This window comes from Octodon degus, unplaced genomic scaffold (genome assembly GCF_000260255.1).
Source record: "Octodon degus isolate 3935 unplaced genomic scaffold, OctDeg1.0 scaffold00007, whole genome shotgun sequence".
In the NCBI taxonomy this organism is placed as follows: domain Eukaryota; kingdom Metazoa; phylum Chordata; class Mammalia; order Rodentia; family Octodontidae; genus Octodon; species Octodon degus.
The window spans coordinates 10,926,222-10,947,305 of NW_004524583.1; the positions used below are offsets into that span (position 1 = coordinate 10,926,222).

General features: G+C 44.2%; 1 protein-coding gene across 7 annotated transcripts in view; it reads right to left on the reverse strand.

The window, feature by feature from the left end:
- Positions 1 to 21,084, reverse strand: part of Ttll5 (tubulin tyrosine ligase like 5) — a 316,364-nt gene that overhangs the window by 25,987 nt on the left and 269,293 nt on the right. For all 7 annotated transcript variants that reach the window (XM_023702383.1, XM_023702377.1, XM_023702375.1 and 4 more), the window contains 2 exons: positions 16,284 to 16,366; positions 11,098 to 11,220 (listed from right to left, as the gene is read on the reverse strand). In XM_023702383.1, the coding sequence (XP_023558151.1) occupies positions 11,111 to 11,220; positions 16,284 to 16,366 (193 nt within the window). In that variant the 3' untranslated portion in view covers positions 11,098 to 11,110. The remainder of the gene's footprint in view (positions 1 to 11,097; positions 11,221 to 16,283; positions 16,367 to 21,084) is intronic.

Consider the following 21,084-nt stretch of genomic DNA (forward strand, 5'->3'; position numbering starts at 1 on the left):
AGAAAGTGTGCTACCATAAGCACGGCTATGCATGTATCCTTCTAACATGATGATTTTAACTCTTTTGGGAAGATACCAAGAAGAGGGAGAGGTGGGTCAACGGATTTTTTCCTCAGTTTTTTGAAGGATCTCTGCACGGATTTCTGCGGTGATTGTACTAGTTTATATTTCCACCTACAGTGTGGTAAAGCTCCTTTCCCCTACATTTGATTTCTGGATGACAATCATTCTTTCTGAGATAACATGGTATCTCAGGGTAATTTTTTTCTTTTTTGTTCTTTTCTTTTCAGTGTAGGCTGGCCTTGAACTTACACCAATCCTCCTGCCTCAGCCTCTGAGTGCCTGCTCAGATTTATAGGTGTGCACTACCACATGTATAATTTTAATTTGCATTTTTCTGATGGCAGAGGTGATGAGCATTTTTCCATGTATTTATTGGTTATCCGTACTTCTGAGAGGTATCTGTTCATTTCAGCTGTCTATTTTTGATTGGGTCTTTATATCGTAGGACCTAATTTTTAAAGTTTTTTTTATATATTATATATGATGTATATTTTATATATTCTTAGTTCTGTGAGGACCATTCTGTAAATTGTTTATTTACTCTGTCGGTTGTTCCCTTTGTTGTACAGAAGCTTTGAACTTGACAGGATTCATCTGCTTATCTTAGGTATCATTTCTTGTGCCACTGGAGTTCTATTCAGGAGTCCTTGCCAACGCCTTCATCAAGAGTTGTACCTACTTTACCTTTCAATAGATTAAGTGTTTCTGTTTTGACACAGAACTTTGATGCGGGGCTGGTGAGATGGCTCAGTGGTCTAAAGCACCTACTTAGAACAAGCTTAGCAAAGCACAAGGGACCACGGTTCAATCCCCCAGCACCACATGCCAGCCAGCCCGCCCTCTGGTGGGCTGAGCTGGTCACACACACAATAAATAAATAAATAAATAAAAATTAAAAAAAAAATAAAAAAAAAAAAAAGAACTTTGATGCATTTTCTTTTAGTGCATGGAGAGATATATGGGTCTAGCCCCAATCCTTTCTTTAAATTTAAAATTTTTTTTAGATACAGGGTCTCACCACATAGTTTGGACTCAGTGATCCTCCTGTCTCAGCCTCCCCAGTGATGGGGCCAGAAGAGTGAGCCACCATGCCCGGTTTTGGTGGCCGGCACGGCATGGGGTTCTAGGGATTGAACTTGGGACCTTGTACTTGCCATGCAGGTGCTTATGCCACCGACGTATCTCCCCAGCCCTTAGACCCAATATTCTGTATGCAGACATCCAGCTTTCTCGTGATAATTATGGGACTCTTTGCCCTCCAGGGTATGTTTTGGGCTCCTTCATCAAAGATCAAGTATCAGCCGTATGTGCCTGGGGGCTTTTGCTCTTTTTTTTTTTTTTTTGAACTCTGTAGGTATTAATATTTTTAAACAGACATATACATACGTGTGTGTATTATTATTATTTTGTACTGGGAATGGAACTCAGGACCTTGTGCTTGCCAGGCAGGCACTGCGCTGCTGAGCTATATCTATCTCCTCGGCCTGAGATGTATTTAACATCCTAAGCAAATTCACCCATTTCAAATTCTAGTAGTATTCACTGAGTTTAGAATGGTGTAACCACCGGCACAGTCTAATTTTAGACCATTTGCACCACTGCAGGAAGAAACCATGTCCACTTGGAGGCACTCCCCGGTGTGTCCCCAGTGCCGGGAGTCACTAACCTACTTCCCAGCTTATGGACTTCCTCATTCTGGACACTGCATAGAAATAGCACCCCTGCGACCTTTTCGGGCTGGCTTTACTCAGCACAGCGTCTCCAAGGCGCACCCGTGTTGTGGCACGTATCAGTACTTCACTCGTCTTCACGGCTGAACGGTATTTCGCTGCATGTGAACACTCCCCTTCGTTTATCCACTCGCTACCTGGGGGACATGAAACTGTGTTCACATTTTGTTTACTATGAGTGATGCTGCTATGCACATCCATATACAGGCATCTGCATGGATACACGTTTTCATTTTTCAATATGTATGTAAGAGTGAAAGTGCTTGGTCACATGGTAAATTCTATGTTTAACCTTTTGAGGAACAGTTAAGATGTTTTCCAAAGCATTTCCACCAGCTGTGTATACAAATTCAAATTTCTCTATATCTTCCCCGCTACTTGTTACTGCCTAGCGTAAAGGGCTGTCTCACTATCGTTTGGATTTGTTTCCCAGTGACTCACCTTTTCAGGTGTATTTTCACCGTTTGTGCATCTTCTTTGGAGACATATCTACTGAAACTGCTTGTTAATTTAAAAAACTGGTCTACTTGTCTTTTTATTTTTGAGCTGTAGGAGTTCTGAAGATACTCTGGGCTCAAGTCCCTTGTCATAAATATAGTTTGCAATTATTTTCTCCCCACCTGTGGGTCAATCTTTTACCTTTTGGGGTCTTTTGAAGCACACAGTGCCAGTGTTTAGATGCCCAATCTGTCCAACTATGTTGGGCCGTGTGGTTTTTCGTGTCATATCTAAGAAACTGCTGCTTGTTCCAAAGACATCAAGATTTACTCCTGTGTATTCTAGAAATCTTACAGTTCCAACCCTTTCATTGAGGTCTTTTATCAGCTTTGGGTTAATTTTTGTGTGTGACATAAGAGAAGGGTCCAATTTCATCTTTTGCATGTGGCTAACCAGTTGTTCTAGTGCCATTTATTGAAGAGTCTTTTCTATTTCCACTGCACAGTCTTGGCACGCTTATTGAAAACCAATGGCTGCAGATGTATGAGTTTATTTATAAACACTTAACTCTATTGTACTGACTTAGCCCAAGCCATACTATCTTTGCAGCTTCTGTATTCACTATCAACTTTACTCCCTGTTTAAAATTCTGGTCCAGTATGGCTGACTACACTTTTGTTTTGGATTCTCCATGCTACCGCCAGGCCCCAGTGCTATTCTTTTTGGAGGATCTCAGTAACGATCTGAGCACAAAGAAGCTTTTCTTTACATGAAACAGGGAGAATTAGTAACCTCTTTCAACTTCTGAAACAGCTGTACTATGAGCAAAATCTTATGATGGAATTTCATATTGTAATAAAGTTAAACCTATAATAACATTATTTTGCATAATTTAAAGAGAATATGCAATTGTTCTGCTGCAGGATAATCAAGAGCAAGTGGTAGCTTATGTAAGTAGATGTGGTATATCATAATTTATACTGTATGTAGAGCAAAGAAAGAAAGAAAGAAAGAAACAATATAGCTCAAGTCCTGGGTTTAATTCCCATCATCTGAAAAAAAAAAAAAAAAAAAAGGTAGAATTTATCATCTTACTCAAGAAGAAATTTACTCAAGAGTTAAGTTGTAACAAGACACCAAAATATGATGAAGTGTTAAATTTTGTGATATAAATTATAAGTCCCAAGGGATTTAAAAGATGGTAAAATGCTAAACTAAAGCAAGAGGATTACTGTGAATTCAAGGGCAGCCTGAACTACACAGTGAGACCCTGTCTTAAAAAACAAAAACACAAATGGCAAGACACAGTTTATATAATTATATGAGTAATGATTTTGCAGGAGATAAAATGTAATTGTATCCTTAGGCCATAGGCAGGCTTCGTGTACACAAAGCAAATATTATAAATGCAGTATTGGAAATGCCAGCAAGTGAGGCAGAAGGATGGAAATACACTTACTCATCTGTTCAGTTAGGGCTTCTTCAGCCTTTACTACGGGTTGGACACTGTGCTGGGGTTTCACAGTCCAACTGGACCCAATCTTTGCTTTCTAGGGATTTAGCCTTTTTGAAGAAAAAGTTAAGTGACCCATAAAAATCCCTAAGTTAGACTTAGAAATGCCATGATAATCACAGAGGTCACCGAGCTCTGCTGGAGCAGAGTCAAAAGGAATCTCAGTCAGATCAGGGGTGGAAATAAGATAGACAGGACAGGAGAGAAAGAGCTGAGGAAAAAAAGGAGTTAGCCATACTCAGGAGAGAGAGAACAGGGGGAGGATTGTGCCTGCAGGGGAAACTACAGGTAAATAGAAGAGCAGAGAATACCTGGGCCAAGGGATGGGGCAAGGGTGCTGCCTGGCTTCCACACTTGTCAGGTGATGTCAGCCCTGCCATTTACTTCTCAAACGTACAGATGTATCCTCAGTTGCAAGATAAAAGACAAGGTATCTGGGCTCTTGCCTAAAAGCACGGCTAGTTCTTGTCAAGCAATCCGAGGAGAGAAGTTATATTTAGGATTGTCTAAGATACCTGCAATTCATCTAACTCTCTAAACAGCCATTACTTTACCCTTGCATTATGTGGACTGCAGAGAAAGACGCATTAGTCCCGTCCCTTCACAAAAGTGTCTTTTCTGATATGCAACATGACATCTTACTGCCATGAATATCTCACCAAGAAGGGGCCACACCCTGCGGGGGCACCTTGCTGAGGGCACCAGTGACCTGGGTGGGCACTAAGTCCACTATGTCACCCACTTTCTTCAGAGTAAGCACTAGGAAAAAGCTTGGTTTTTCCTGCAGGTTATTTCTCCTTTTTGATCTTGAGAATGATATACTTCAATTTCTCATGTTTCCTTGTTTGTCTTGGCTTCAGGAGTCTCACAAGGAAGATTCACCTCAAATACAGAAGTGTTATGTGATCTTATATTTGGAAAATTTGAATTGTCATGTCTTTCGCTCCCAAGTTTTCCTTTCTATTTTATTCTTTTATGACATATTACATTTGAAGACCTTATGCTAGAGATGAAGTCTATGTTGAACCTGCTCGGCCAAAATCATATTTGAAAAAATCTGCAAGAAATGTATAAATAGTTAGCTCTGCATCATGTGATCGTGTGACACTAGCACAAGGCTGGCATCCATGTGCGAGGCCGCCGCTGGCCACTTGCGGCCTAGGAGTCAGAGCTCTGCCCGCTGATCGCGCGCTGCTGGACCATGGCTGACTGGGAAGCCCTCGGACCTCGCCCTCTGAAGACTGACTGCACAAAACAGAGACATAATGTCACCGTCAGTGTGCCAGTGCCGCTAAGCTGGACAACGGAGATGAGCTGGCCAGAGGGAGGGCTGCCACTGCTGCCAAGGGGCCCAGCCCGCAGAGCTGTTAATTACCAAGAAAGCAGGCAGGTCTCCTGGGGCTCCGGAGGCCTCCTGTCCCTGTGTTTATATACAACAAGTTCCCTTCACAAAGTAAATTGAAGGTGTCTTTCTCCTTGATAAGCAAATTATGGACTACTCAAATCTTCTGTATAAAGAAGAGGATAAATATATACACATGCAACATAGTGATTTAGTTTGGAGAAATGTAAAAAGGGTAAACAAAGTAAAAAGCTTAAGAAAGAATTAAAGTTTTGAAAATTTCAGTATCTGATTAAAAATGATAAAAGGTTATCTATATGTAGTTCATTATCTAATAAAATTGCAACTCAACTATAATGAGTTAAAAAAAAAAAAAAAAACAACCCTTTTACCAAGTTTCAAAATATCTTCATCTGGGGTGGTTAGTTACATGAAGACATTTTTTTGGCAGTACCTGTGAATGAATCTAGGGGCTCACACTTTAGGCAAGTGTTCTATCACTGAGCTATATCCCCAGCCCTTTTATTATTATTTTTTAAAGTTCTTTATTTTTATCTGCCTTGTTCGCTCTTCTCTCTCTCTCACCTTTTTGTTGGTTTTGAGACAGGGTCTCACTATGCAGCTCGGGCTGACCTTGAACTTACTATGCAGCCCAGACTTGCCTCGAATTTGTGGTTATCCTCCTGCCTCTGCCTCCCCAGTGCTGGGATTACATGTGTGTGTCACCATACCTGACTCCTTTATTTTATTTTGAGACGAGATTCTCACTAAACTGTCCAGTCTTGCCTGAAACTTATAATCCTCCTGCCTCAGCCTCTTGAGTAGTTGTTATCACAGCTGTTCATCAGGCTTTGAAATGTCTTAATTGTCATGGGAGGAAAATTAGGAGTGGAAGGAGGAAAAAACCCTTTTAGCACAATAAGAATAAGAAGAGTCGTTCTTTTACTTGATTAAAAAAACCCAATACAGTCCTACGGTGACTTCCAACGAGCTGACTTTTTCCACTTCTTCACCCCAGTCAGGCTCTTTCTTCAGCCCGTGTTCTCATGTGACGCTGGTTACATCCTAACAACGTGGCTACAAGGACAGCGCACACATTGAGGCTGTTCTCTCTGGCATCAGATAACTGGAATCCCTGATTTGGATTTCAAGAGCAGAGAGCCCTCGATGCGGGCAATGCTCCCTGGAAATACCTACATGCTTGAAAGATGAGGACACGCAAGCATAAGAGCCTATTGTGTTAGTTTGCTAGTGAGCCTCTTTGCTCTGAGGGCTTACAGGAACCCGAGTCTTCGCTTTTATGACACAACTGAAAGAATAAAGGGTACCTATCAATGCCAATCATGTCAACAGGGCAATATACTTCAAGTCATCATTCTCCAAGCCCCGCAGTTAAACACCTACACTCCTTGCAGCCTGGCTCAAACTCTACAGATCACGTAAGCAGAGTTTTGTATTTCCATGCGCAAAGCTTGCTTTTTTCCGAAGCCAGACATGGCACAGCACGCCATTTTCTTTCATTAGAGCTTTCAGGAACAATTATGTCCTGAGGATACAAAGATGGTAAAGCAAAGCTCTGTGGCTCCAACAAGTATATGGTCGAAACCAGCATGGTGTGTGGGTTCAGCGGGTGGTACCAGAGAGTGGACCAATCCCGCGGGGCTGTGGGCAGACTCACAGGCTAAGGCAGTGCTACTAGTTCTTGTCTGATTCAAGGCTATAAAAAGAGACTTGATCTTCCACCCGAAGCGAGCGGCTATTACCCAGGACCACACAACCCTGCTACAAGATGTGGTGGGGGGTACAAGTCCAACAACCCAGGGTGCCAGGTATTTCTTCCTGGAGGTGTGTATGCTGCTGTACCGTAAGTGTAATGTGAGAAAGGGGCCACTGTACTTCCCAGTCTGTCTGTAACAAAGTAGTAATTGTTAACAATTGAAGAATCATCATTCTTCTCTTGGGGCTCTGCCAGCTCAGCAAGAGACAAGATCAATTTTCAGATGTTATCTTTCCCTGTAACCTATTTCTTAATCCATTTCAGAAATGGGCTTCCCTGCTTTTCTTTAAGGCAAATGAATGCCCTCTGAGGGGGTGTTTAGACAGCTCTCCCATCTCCTCTGTGCTGAAAGGCTGGCTTCTTCCAACTTCCAACCAGGTTGCTCAGCTGTGCTTGATTTTTGTATCTGATCTGAATGTAGAAACAGCTACTAAACAAAATGAAAGCGGCCTCAGGACAGGAGAGCCTGGCATTTTGATGGCTGGCAGCCAGGCAATTTTCCCACGTAGCGGGATCTACATCCTTCTTGTTTGGTTGCAGCCAGACTGAGCTAGCGAACTATGTGGTGCTAACACAGGCCCTGCGCAACAAAGCCCGTAATGAAGCGCTCTGACGGTGGCTTAGAACTGGGCGATATAAACTAATTTGTATTTTTTTTATTGGTCTCTGGTACTGCAAGTTATTCTTCTTACTGGTGTTTGCTCTCGGACTATTCCTGGTGGGACTAGTATTGTGAAATAAGTCAGTGTGGCCACAGGAGGAAAAGGGACAGAGGCTGGGAGAAGGGTAGAAGCTGGTTACATTTCTGGGTTCCAGGGAGGGTGGTCACATTGCATGCCATACAGTCACTAGTCACAGCGAAATCAGTGTCAGTCAAGAGACAGAAGGTAGGAGGTGGAGGGAACGTTTTGGCCAGAGCCTTCACCAGGCCTTCTTGGGTAAAGGCACAGCTGGGCCAGCAAATGGGGCTAGTTTGAGTAATGATAGTGGGCTCTGGAATTCCAGAGGTAGTCTCTAGTTGCCTCGCCCTGGAATGATCAGATCAGGGCAGGGGGCTTGGTGTGGGAGAGTTAGCGAAAAAGGGAGATTCCTGAGAGGGTACGGACTCAGGATTGGAGTCTGCACAAAAAGGGCTCACTCCTGGGGAAGTGATTATCATCTCCAGGAGCGAGCTGGCCCTGAGCGACCGGCAAATAACTGAGAATCAAGACTACAGAAAATAAAGTCAATATAATGTAATTATGTATAGCATATGTAATTATGTTATATAGTTACTATGATATTCATGAATTTGAGTCAAATGGACAATGCCCAGTGTAAGTCGACAGGACACTGTCTGCACTGAAATCTGACGCTGGCTGGTGGCAGCATGGAGATTAGTTCCTAATCACAGCTTGCTCACGTCTGTGATAAGGACCACGGATGTCTCCCCAGCCTTGTATGGCACGCTAAACACACTGCAAAACCTCTGATTGGCCTAACCTGACTGTCACCTAAGCCTTCACATGAAAAGCTTCAGGACTGGTGTGGCTGGTAATGACACTTGCTTGACACTGTGGTAAAAAGGACCTGTCTATGCGGCATTCACAACAGAAAGCAAGCCTGTCTCTGGGTGCTGGGCGTGACCTCGGGTTCTGTGGTCTCGCTGTGTAAACTGCCTACCTTAGTTACTTTCTCTGGTTGCTGAGACAAAATACCCAACATCTGCAAGTTAAGGGAGGAGAGCTGATTTGGTTCAGTTTGTAGAGGTTTCAGTTCCCAGGTAGCTGGCTTCAAGGCAGGGTGGCATGGCACAGGGGTGTCACAGAGGAGGGTTTATAGCAGACAGAAGACAGCAAAGCAAGCAAGCGAGATGACAGGCCACGAGCGACAACAGCAGCTTCTTTCTGCCTGTTTCTGTTCTATCTAGGCTACCTGGTGGGCTGGTACCAGTCAGAGGACTAGCTTAGTAAACACACATGCTTCATCCCAGCATCACACATTCTAGACCCAGCAAGCTCTAGAAAAGCCTACATGAGGCTTCGGGGGCATGTCTAGATACAAGTCACAACACTGCCTAACGCCCTGCTCCTGGAGAAGGGCCTGCTGCCATCTGCTGTGTGCCAGGCTGTGGAACCATCTCTGCACTTCCCTCAAGTTACACTGTGCTGTGGATGCGGGACTGCAAGCCCTTGTGACCCACACTGCACTCCATGTCCCTGCACACCTGGACTGTTGCTTTGCTGCCTCAGGTGATCACAAAGACCAGCCTCAGCCAGCCCTGCTTGAACTCAGTGGACTCCGCTAGCCAGCAAGACCTGCAGGCAGGGAGACAGGCTCTTTCCCGAGGCTTCTTTGGTAACGGTTGAGGTGGACTATGGGGGAGACTCATGGAGGAGGCTCAGGGCAAGTTAAGACTGGCAGGCCGTCTCCCAGTCCTGGGGATGGATGGACGGGAGCGCTGCTTGGCAGGCTGTCCGTTTGGTTTGGAGCATGATGCCACAGTTGTCTTCTGGCTGCCAGTCTCCTGAAGTAAATACTGACCTTCTCACTGTATTTAACTGTCTATATTTTATGAGTTTGTTCCTCACTGGGCTGGCTGTTCAGGACCGGCACTACAGCACCATCAGCTAAGTGTCCCTATAGAACTTGGATGGTTTTTGGTTCTCTGGTACTGTTTGGTAGATGATCAAGCCATGGATTTGGTGTTCCTGTCTCTCTCCTCATTCCTTTCTGGAAAGAGCTTAAAGGGGCTGGGAAAAGATATTTGAAGTTTTCTGATCCAATATAAATGAACCCTGTGGTGGGTAAATAATTTTCTTCCCTCCTTTGCTCTCTTGGAGTATATTTTAATGAATAATACTTCTCAAATACATTTATAAGTATTCCCCAGAGGTAAAGAGAATATTAAGTTCATAGCAGGTGTGCCATTAATTTTTTTTTTTTTTTTTTTTTAATGTAGGAGAGAGCAAAGAGGGAAGGATTTATCATAGCCTTGACACTTCACAGAATTTTCTGGAAAGTTCTGAAGGCTACAGCTGGGGAAAAAACACTTAGGGCAGCACTAGTAAAGCATAGACATAGTTTACAAGATCAAGTTTGAGCTGGGCTTGCGAGAGCACACCTATAATCCCAGCACTCAGAAGGCTGAGGTGGGAGGATCATGGTTGAGTTTGAGGCCAGCTTGGGCTACAAAGCGAGCTCGAGGCCAGGCCAGCTTGAACTGCATAGTGAGACCCTGTCTCCAAAAAGACAAAAAAGAAAAATAAAACAAAAAGGTCAAGCCTGACAGTTACTTCAATATACAAGCTTTTGTTTTGGATAGGTAGAAGATGGGGTTTATAGTTTGTTTTGTTACCAATTTATAGTATGTGTATTTTAGATAATTCAGCAAAAACTACAATCAATAAACCTCACAAAAAGTTAAGAAAAATTTTTGTTCCTTCTTTATCTCCCCATAACTGAAAATCCAGTTTGCAAACTACCTGTCTAAAATCCTTGATGATAAATTCTTTAGAGACTACTGAAACTTTATATTTAAAATTTGTTTTACCACATATTCTCTTTCACTTTACCTGTGATAACTCAATTACTACAGCTTTAGTTTTTTTCTTTTATTTTTCTGAAAGACCCCATATTTTAAAACAAAAGCCTCTAATAGTAATTTCTTACTGCCACAGCGCCACCTACTGGTAGGCTAATAGAGGAGCAAGTTGTTTGCAGCTACACATTTTTTTTTTTTTAATTTTATGTATTTGGTACAGGGTCAACGCAGCTCAGACTTGTAGTGATCCTTCTGTTTTCGGCCTCTCCAGCACTGGGATTATACGCGTGCACCACCATGCCCGGTGTTGGTTGCCTGCTCAGCACGCCTGACATGGCATGTGGTACCGGGGATTGAACTCTGGCCCCTGTGCTTGCCTATGCAGGCGCTTAGTTCACTGAATTCTCTCAGCGGCCTTTGAAGTTACACTTTGACCAGTGATTTTGGACAGTCTCTCTAAGCTTTAAGTCTCACATTCATGTCTCATTCATTCATTCATTCATTCACTCACTCGTTCATTCATTCTAGTTGGCAGTGCTGGGGATCAAGCCAAGAGTCTCATGCTAAACACAGGCTCTGCCCCTGAGCTCGATTTGCATCTTCTTCACTGTCTTGGATGCACTCTCGTTTCTCTTGAAAGCTACATTAAGTCTCTTCCTGTGGCATAAAGACAGAAAGCAATAATAATAAAAATGTGCTCTTAGCTATTACCTTAAATTGGCCCTTAGTTCATCGACTTTGATTTTCTCTGTCCTATAACTGTAGCAAGGGCTCCAGATTGTGTGGGTAAGAGTTTGGATCTGGCGAAAATAACTTGGGGAACTTCCAAAGATCCTGAAAAAATGGAAAAAAAAATGTCTGCTTCAGACTACACTGATCTTGGCTCACAGGACAGGAAATAAAATACCGAAGTAGGTAAGGAGGACTGTCACTGTCACAGATGCCATCCTCCCCCCGCTTCCTGTCAAACACCAAATCCAGGATCTATTTACTTTCTAACAGTACATGAAGAGTGGGCCAGGTCATCAAGACAAATCCTTCCTGTCCTGGCCCTGGGGAGAGAAGGCTTTGGGGAGCACTAAGGGGCCGAGCACACTAGCAAGCACCTCCAGGGATTTGCTTATGTTTATTTCCAATCTCTTATCTGCAGAGTCAGTGGACACAATGGCTTCACCGACCATATTCCATACACTGAAAAGAGCAAGAATCTGATGATGAAAACAGATCCTTCCATTGCAAGCTGCCAGGCAAATACTTCATTTGAAAGTTAAAGTGGCTCCTCTGTCTGTAGGACTGAAGCTCTGCTATGTTTCCTTTATACCACTTCTGCTGTCCCAGAGGCAGTGACACGGGCAGGCACAGTCACCCTGATGAGCTACTGTCCTTTTACCCACAGTGCATTTCACTGGGGCCTGAGACACATATGCTCCATGAATACTGTTCCTTATTTCTTATAAATGAGAGGCCAGGGAGATAGCTCAGTAGGATAAGCGCTTGCCTGGCAAACTCAATGGCCTGAGTTCAATCCCCGGTTCTGCCAAAAGAAAAAAAGAAAAAAAAAAATAATGAAATCTGACACTGACTGTCGGGAGACAGTGAAATTCTCTCCCCCAGCTCTAGAGCAATATGAGAATTAAAAATCAGAGTGGGTGGGGGAGGCAGGAAGAAGCTATACCCAGGAGGGGAAGGGTGTGGGCAAGAGCTAGGACAGGACAGGGCAGCTGGAGGCTTTGTACCCCTGCAATAGTGGCAGTTGACATCATCAGACCAGCACGAGAGAAATGTCAGCTACTGAATCTGCTGCTCTCTGCTATTTTAGTTCACCCCAGAACCCAAGAATAATGAATACTATGGTCGAAAGAGGAAAAGCCAGTGACTCTGGCCTTGGGCCAAAGGCCCTCACTCCAGTTTTCTTCTCCAATTTCCAGATTTTCTGACTCTCCTTCCCTTCTATACAAAAGTAGAATGTACAGCCCAAGGTAGCAGAAGTCTGGGGACGCACTCCGGAGCATTCTGGGCGCTCTGTGCTGGAGGCTTCCACATCACTATCTCCTCTAACGCTCACAATAAAAAAAATATGGTTAGCTTGGCATCACCCTGCGACCAGACTGCCCAAGGAACAAAGCTCCGTATGTTACAGCCTGGACAGATGCAGGAGAAGGGTTAAAGGAAACAGACACTGGCCGCATTTGCAGACTCATTAGTACTGTGTTTCGCCAACTGAGTTTACTGGGCAGGACAGGCACTAAGTATCTTTCCGAGCTGGTCCCGTGGAGAAGCAGAAACTTCCTGACTTCTTAGGGGGGTTGTTTGCTCTTTTAAGTTTTAAGAAAAATGTTGCTCCTGGTAACCCAGCTCTCTTCTTCTGAAGGCACCCGTATAAACTTCAGAATAACTTTTATTTTTTTTATTTTTATTTTTTTTGAATTAACCACATCTTTTTATTTGTGAAGGGAGGAAGGACTGCCAGCTTACAAATGATGAGAGAAAACAAATACAAATAGAACTTCCAGGCTTAATACAGTAATAGATACACACACACACAATTATGAAATATATATTGACTTAAGCCATGTTACAGATTTGAGGCCAACATACAGAACTTTTTATGAAATGTTTTATCAGTCAAAATGTAACTGTAACTGTAGGGAAGGCTAGGGTGATACACAAGAATAATTCATTCATTAAATAATTAAAGAGCTCCTATGACATGCCGGGGATCCTCTTAACATACTGATGTACATGGGCACTGGAAAAACACATGCTTAGCTCATGCGGCACTGAGTTTGAACCCCAACAATACAAAACAAACCACTAAACAGAGGCTGGTATACAGAGTATTTTGACCAAATAAGCAAGTATGCTAAAAACTTATGTCACAAATACGTATATAATGCAGTAAGACTGAGAGGGTAACCTTTCTTACTGGTTCAGGAATCAGAATAACTTTTAAATCTAATTATACTACAGAAAACACAAGGGCTGTAGGTGAACTACTGATGCACCAGGAAGTTACTGGTTGCACAACTGTAAGAAAGTTAGTTGTTAATGTGGTGCAGGGACAACCTTTACTGGGAAGTACACTTGACCCTTGCTATATCATGCCCATCGGTCTTTCTTTCCTTGTGTTTTCTTTTCTTTTTTTGAGACTTCAGTCTTGATCTGGTGTTCAGGCTGACCTTGAACTTCTGGAGATCCTCTTGCCTCAGCCTCCTGAGTGCCAAGTTACAGCGTGTGCTTACCATTTCTAGCCTGCTGGTGTTTCTTTAACGAAGGGTCAGAAACACCACAAGACTCACAGAGTAGAACAAATTCCCCAGTGGTATTTAGAGGCCCCGTCATTAGGAGACAGAACCCAAATAAATAACAAGTATCCTAAGCATGGTACAGAACAATCTGCTTGGTACAGTAATGTGGAAGAGGAAAAGGTCAGTTTTAGAAACTAGGGAGACACATAAGCTCTCTTTGCTCTACAATTTATGCTGATGCTGAATTCAGTCTGATTATGATAAAATCTTGCAAATTATGTCACTCAGAATCAGCGGGCATCATGGACAGTCAGGCTACCGCGTGATGACCCACCCTTCACATTTCAGACTGCCTTAGCCAGAGTGTGCACACAGTCCAACTCAACAGCCACCGACCGGATGTGTAAGAGCAGCAACAGAGCTTCCCGGAGCTTCGGGGCTTTGTCAGCTTCTCCAGCTTAAGCAAACGTGGAGCACTGAAGGGCTCCAAACGCTGTAGCTCCCTCAGAGTCCCTCAGGAGTCTCACAGCTATCAATTGTTCCCCATCACAGTTGCAAGGAAATTCTACCTCTTAAAAATAACTGCCATGCCAAATGGCTCAGCAGATTTGGGGCCAGGGGTTTGATTGGCAGTTGAAACTGGGCGTGGTGGTGTGCGCCTGGAATCCCAGCACCCGGGAGGCTGTAAACAGGAGAATCACTATCAGTCCAATCTAGTAGTGAGACTAAACACCCTGTAGACCCTTCCCTAAAATACAGAATAAAATAATAATAATTGCCATGTTTTAAAGGCTGTGACTAAAGCTCAGCGGTAGAGCGCTTGTGCAGCACATGCAAGGTACTGGGTTCCCTCCCTAGCACTGCAAAAACTGACAAAAACCCCACTGCCATGGTCTAGTAGTTCTTTTTGTGGGGAGGGGCATGAGTATATTACCCATTAAATATTCCAGTTCTAGGCTCTAAGACTTAAAGAGGGGGCTGGGGAGATAGCTTAGCGGTCTAAGCAAGTGCAAGGACCTGGGTTTGATTCTTGGTACTGCATGCTGTGCCGGCCTGGAACTGGGCATGGTGGTGCATGCTGGTAATTCCAGCGTTAGGGAGGCTGAGACAGGAGGATTACTATGAGTCTAAACTGCATAGTGAGACCCTGTACCAAATAAATAAAATACATTTTTAAAAAAAGTTACAAAAACAAACAAACCCAAACAACTTAGAGATCAAATCTTCATACTTTTATCAGAGCATCAGCATTGCCTGACCTGGGTGGAGGCGTAGAGCCCTTCGTTCTGTATATAACGCTTTACAGAATCCTCACAATAGGCCTGTAAGACGTGTACAATTATCCTCAGGGCACAGGCAAGCCACTGGGCTTCCAGAGATCTTGTGCCTGTCTTACGGTGCACTACGTCAACTGCCTGCCTATGCTTCCACACCCCTGCTGGGCCTGAGAGCTCCTCACGCACTGGCTCTGCTGCTGCTTCGTCCCCAGTCATGTGGAGCAGCACACGACCTCCTCCCGACCACCCAGTCCACATTCTGTCTCAGTCATGTGGTCTCTTCCTCTAGGAAACCCTCCAGGCCGCAGACCCACGCTTCACTCCTTGCGGCCAAACACTGCCCTGGCCACAGATGAGCTGAAAGGCACTGGGCGTGTCTCATGATCTTGCTCCATGAAAGAGGGAACACAGCTCTTACATTAAGAGCCTGGTTAGTGAACAAATGAGTTATCACACACAAAGCATCCAGCATTCTTGAGCCTAATGCAGTGGGGGCTTGGTGATCTTACCTGCCTCTACTATTCTCCGTGCACTCAGCTCCCCAATGACCCCGGCCTTTCCTGTAGTACACCCTCTGCTGCTTCCCTGCTCTTCCCTCCCTCCCTGCCCTCCTTCTCCTTTTCTTTCCTTCTTTTAATACCGAGCTCACGGTCATGCACCACCATGTGCAGTGCTGCTGTCTTCTCAGTCTCCTGAGAGTGAATGCTGGCTGAGGGGAGAAGCCATTTTGCTTACCCTTTGCGTTCCTCTTCTCCACAGTAGGTGCTCAATCATCATTATTTCTTGAATTGAATCAGAGCGATTTTCTTTCAAATGATTATTTAGTATATTTTTATGAATTACCACACATAGGAAATTATCGTGGCCCACTGTTGCCAAACTCACATGATTGCAACAGACCCTGGCCACCGACTGTGACATTAGCGTGACCTAACTTGGTCAAAGAACAGCCTCTACATGCATCTACTTGCAAGCTCCCAGAAGCTCCTCAATTTTTCAGCCTCAGTTTCCTCACATGAGGAGGATGAGAAGACCCACTTCATAGGGGCTGCTGCGGTGATCCAGAGATCCAGTGGGTGAAACTACAGGAATGGTGAAATACCAGTCAAATACAGAGCCCTCTCAGCACGCGCTGCAGGTCTGGCAGCGTCTATCAGATGGGAACCTTCACTCACCCCAGCTGGTTCCAGAAAGCACCTGTCCTAGGCTGGCACATTAAAGAAGGCTGGGACAAAAACATCCAACTGCTGACACTTTAAGAGTCTGGACACTGGATCTCTGACCCATAGCTCCCGTCAAAGGCTGAAGAGAGAACATGCCAAACCACTCCACCTGTCCTGCCGACCCTGTGAGGGTGACGGCTGCCACTCACCTGCGGAGCTGGGGACGGACACAAAGGCTGCGGAGTTGAGGCTGCTCTGGAGTTCGTTCAGCTGCCCTTCTGTGCAGGCCCCTCTGCAACACAAAGGTGCATGTCAGACCCACAGCCAGAAGGTGAGGGCAGGTACAGACCCTTGTGGCCCTCCCTCCTGCTCAGTCTTCCCTCTCATGTAGCTCATTCCCTTGTTCTTCAAGATTTTGTTCAAATGACCAGTGCATGACCAACCAATCCCCTTCTGACATAGTATATATTTTCAAGTTGACTGTCCACTGCCCCCCACTGGGATGTAGCTTTAGGGAAGCCCAGCTTTTAGTTCTCTGCTGGGTCTCCAGTGCCAGGCACTCAATACTTGTTTAGTGAATAAAGTACCCAGTGTGCTTTACTGCTTTAGGGAAATTATAAGACGGCCCTCCCTGTCTCCTGCATTAGGGATTGAATGCAGGACCGTTATACTGAGCTACATCCCGAGACCCCTCCCTTTTGCTCACACTGGCCTCAAACCTGGGATCCATCTGCTCAGCCTCCCAGAATCCTGGGATTACTGATGTGTGCCACTATGCCTGATGGAGGACACATTTTTTAAAAACCAAGTTTTATTTACAGAAGTGGTTCCTAACTAGGGAAAGGAAGAGGGACAGATTTTGTCATATCTCCCGGACATGAACATTTGGCAGTGCCACGACAACTGTGGGTGCTACTGGGTAGATGCCAGGGATGTTGCTAAGCACTGGACAGTGCCCCAAAACAAAGAATTAACTAGTACAAAGTTGCAGTTGTGGTAAGGCTGAGAAACTATTTTATTGTACCTCCCCTCATGCCAACTTTGACAGGAGGCAGGGCACAGCCTAACTGATTCTTTGAGCAACGGTTCCCTTCCATACAGTTCCCAAGTTTTGTAGACTGTCGAATGCCCTACAGAGTGTGTCTAATTTTCCTCCTAGCAGTTCTTGAAGGTCTCTGTACTTTTTCATTGCATTTATCAAAATTATAACTTCAGATCTGCCATCCTTGCTAGAATCTAAGCTTCGCAAAGACAGAGATTGTAAGTCTTGTTCACTGTTGCATACACAGCCCCTCACTACGCACACATCAGACTTTAGTTAAGTATTTGTTGAAAGAATCAGATCCAGTGCACCCCTGAATCACTTCCTTGTTGGGCCCTGTTGTGGCTTGTGTCAGATGTGCCTCCAAAGCTTCATGGTGGCTGAATCTAGAGGGTGAGATTGATTCAAGATGCAATGCTGGAATTCAGGGTGCTAGGAGTAGGGCTTGGCTGACTCCTAAATTGGTCCAGTGATTGGTTTGGCACTGCCCTAACCCTAGTGGCCTGGATGTAATACAAGGAACAGAAAGAAGTTTGTCTGTCCTCCTGCTTGCCTTAACTTTCTGCCCCCTGTGAACTGCTTCTCCTTTGCTGCCTTGCCTTTGAGCCAGCTGATTATGGACTGAAACCCCTATAAACTGTGAGCTAAATAAACCTTCTTTAACTCTGGGTGTGGGGTATTTTGTCTCAGTAACGAGAAAAGTAACTAAGACAAGACCATCAACTTGATATTAGCTAACATGCAAAACTTTACTTGAGAGATTAAAACTTTCATGAGTTAATTTCTTTGTTTTTGAACAACATCTAACTCCACCTTTAGTACCCCTCTTTCAAAATGATTTTCCAAGCATTCTCTCATAAAAATATGAAGGATTCCTTTGGCACTGGGAGTAGAGAATAGATGTTAACATAAATGAATATGACACAAACTATGATAAATGCTGAGAGGGAAAACACAGAGACTAGGAGAGAAAAAATGAGGGGAGTCTGGTTTTGATGGTTGCGGCAGCCGCAGATGGCCTTTCTGAGGAAGCCACTTCAGGCACATCGTGAGAAGGGAGCAAGAAAGCATGTTCAGGAGGAAAAGCCATGTGGTTCGGAGCCCAGAAGGGGCTGGCTTGGAATGTCCCGGGAACCTTTGAAGACCATCAAAGGGTAGTCAGGGGTGAGACAGTCAGGAAGTGTCTGTCCAATTTCCTCACCTTGGGGGTCACCCTGTTAATCAGTTTTTTTAAAATTTTATTTTATTGAGAATCAAATAGCAATGAGACAGTTTCAAAACTGATTAATAGGACAGTTTCAATAATTAATACATTGTACATTGTTATCTTCTTAGTGCTTATCCATAGTACAAGCAGCAGACAGGATATCCTGTCCAAACACTATTAGTACAAATCTTTCTTCTCATTGAATTAAGCGAAAGTAGCTGTATATCTATCCTAACTGTTCTGTATATACAAATACAAAATGGTCCTTCTTTTGTCTGTTAATCAGTTTTCTAGGCCCTTTCTGTGGAGGTACTGATTCAGTGGGTCTAGGATTGGGTCTGAAAACTCAGGGTTTCCCAGCAGCCTAGAGGAGACGCCCCTCAGCAGAGAAGGTGGGGAGGCAGTGCTGGGTAAAGAAGAGGTGGCAGGAGGTTAAATGAGTCACAGAGGAGAAACAGTTTCTGGTGGGCTCAAAGAAGTTGTTCAATGATGTATTTCAAATAATATCCCCATACCATGAACCATTCCCTGCAGTTATCATTTTGACAGCTTTCTTCTAGTGCAAGTCTCTACTCAGGGAATGTAGCTAATCAAATAGCTGGCGAGGACATCTGCTGGTGTCAGGACCACACCACTCAGCAGCCGAGGTGACGTGTCATCTCCAGGGAGCAGGGTCCGACAAGCAGCAGCCCATTATCCACTCTGCCGGTCATGCCTCTGGTGCATTTTCTCTGTGGATCTTCATTTCCTCTATTTGTGGTTTTCCTCTGTTCTTTCTTCTCATTATTTTGATCTGTGGAACCTTTTCTGAAATTACAGCTCCTCTTTAAGGTCTGTTTTGTTCATTACTTCACCAGGTTAGCTGTAGAGGAGTGCTGTACCGCTGCTCTTCAGGTTCTTCCAAGGCATTCCACACCTCCAACCCAGGGGCATAGGTTTTCTAGTTCAATAGTTTAGTAGAAGTTTATCTTGGATTCATGCCACCACATCAGAGATGACCTTCCTATAGAAGGGAGGACCCACAAAGGAAAGCACTCAAGATTATACAGGAAGAGCAGAGCTTTTAGAGCTTTTATAGGGCTGCAGCCAAACATATCTGGCTGTGTTTGGGAAGGTCCGAAAGACAACACCCCCACGCTTGGTCAATTTTATAAAGTACTGGTGATGGCCAACCTCTTTCCATTCTTAAAGGAGAAAGAAGTCCCAAAAGAGTGTGTTGCGTTACAGGAATGAGTCTTGCCTGTAATCCCAGCGCTCGGGAGGCTGAAAACAGGAGAAGCACTACGAGTCTGATTTACATAGTGAGACCCTGTACTAGATACATTAAAAAAAATAAAAAAGAGGGGCTGAGGAGACAGGGAGATGGCTCAGTAGAATAAGGTGCTTCCCTGGCAAGTGCAAGGGTCTGAGTTCAATCCTCAGTTCCACCAAAAAATAAAAATAAAAAAAGAAATGAGTCTTTTTTTTTTTTTAATTTTAGGGAAGGGTCTACAGGGTGTTCAAGGTCTCATTACTAGATCAGACTCATAGTGGTCTGCCTGTTTACAGCCTTCCAAGAGCCAGGATTACAGGCGTGCGCCACCATACCCAGTCTCAATTGCTGTCTCAGTGCACCCTGGGGGCAGGGCCGGCATGGCAGGGCCAGGGATCGAACCCTGGCCCCTGTGCCTGCTTGCAGGTGCTGTAATCCCCTGAGCTATTTGGCTGGCCCTAGAAATGAGTCTTAAGAAGAGTCTTACTCTTCTAGTTGCTGAGACTAAAATACCCGACACCCACACTTAAAGGAGTTATGATTTAGCTGACAGTTTGTAGAGGTTTCAGTCCACAGCCAGCTGGCTCTAAGGCAGGGGGCATGTGGCAAAGGGGCACCACAGAGGAGAAAGTTTCTGGTGGGCAGAAGGTAGCACAGCAACAGGGGCAAGACAAGCCTCTTTCTGTCCTTCACATTACTTTCAGGCTACTGAGATTAGGGCAGGGCCAATCTGTTTAGTGGACCCTCCCTAAATCCTAGCACCACAGCACGAATGAATCTCTCACTCTAGATTCAGCCGCCTCTGAAAACACCCCACCTGTAACTGCATGAGCCTGTGTGTGTGTGTGTGTGTGTGTGTGTGTGTGTGTGTGTGAGGGGCATCTAGACACAAGCTACAACAAACATGCACTCTGACATTCCTTAGCAAATATTTACTTATAGATTAAATATCTTCTAACTTTCTCCCAAAATATAAGTACCTCTTTTATCTATCAGTCCAGGCCGCACTGAAGCAGTTCATAAACACAAGTTAGCACACTGATGCTTAGAAAATAACAATCAGAAAAAAAAAGTAAAGCCATATTAATATGCTGAGCTGTGAAAGGCTCAGTCAGGTCAACAACTTCTGCGGATAACCCACTACTATTGTGGACTGCTGGACTGTGTTGGATTGTTTTGCTGAATCCACGCATCTATAGTATTTAGATGCCAGTGGAATACCCATCTCTGACAGGACTAAACAAAAAAGGGGATACAAAGGAAGGACCAGGACTATATACAGAATAGTTAGGATAGATATACAACTACTTTCACTTAATTCAATGAGATTTGTACTAATAGTGTTTGGACAGGATATCCTGTCTGCTTCTTGTACTATGGATAACCACTAAGAAGATAACAATGTACAATGTATTATTTATTAAAACTGTCCTATTAATCAACTTTGAAACTGTCTTATTAATATTTGTTTCTCAATAAAATAAAATAAAAAAGAAAATAACAATCAGA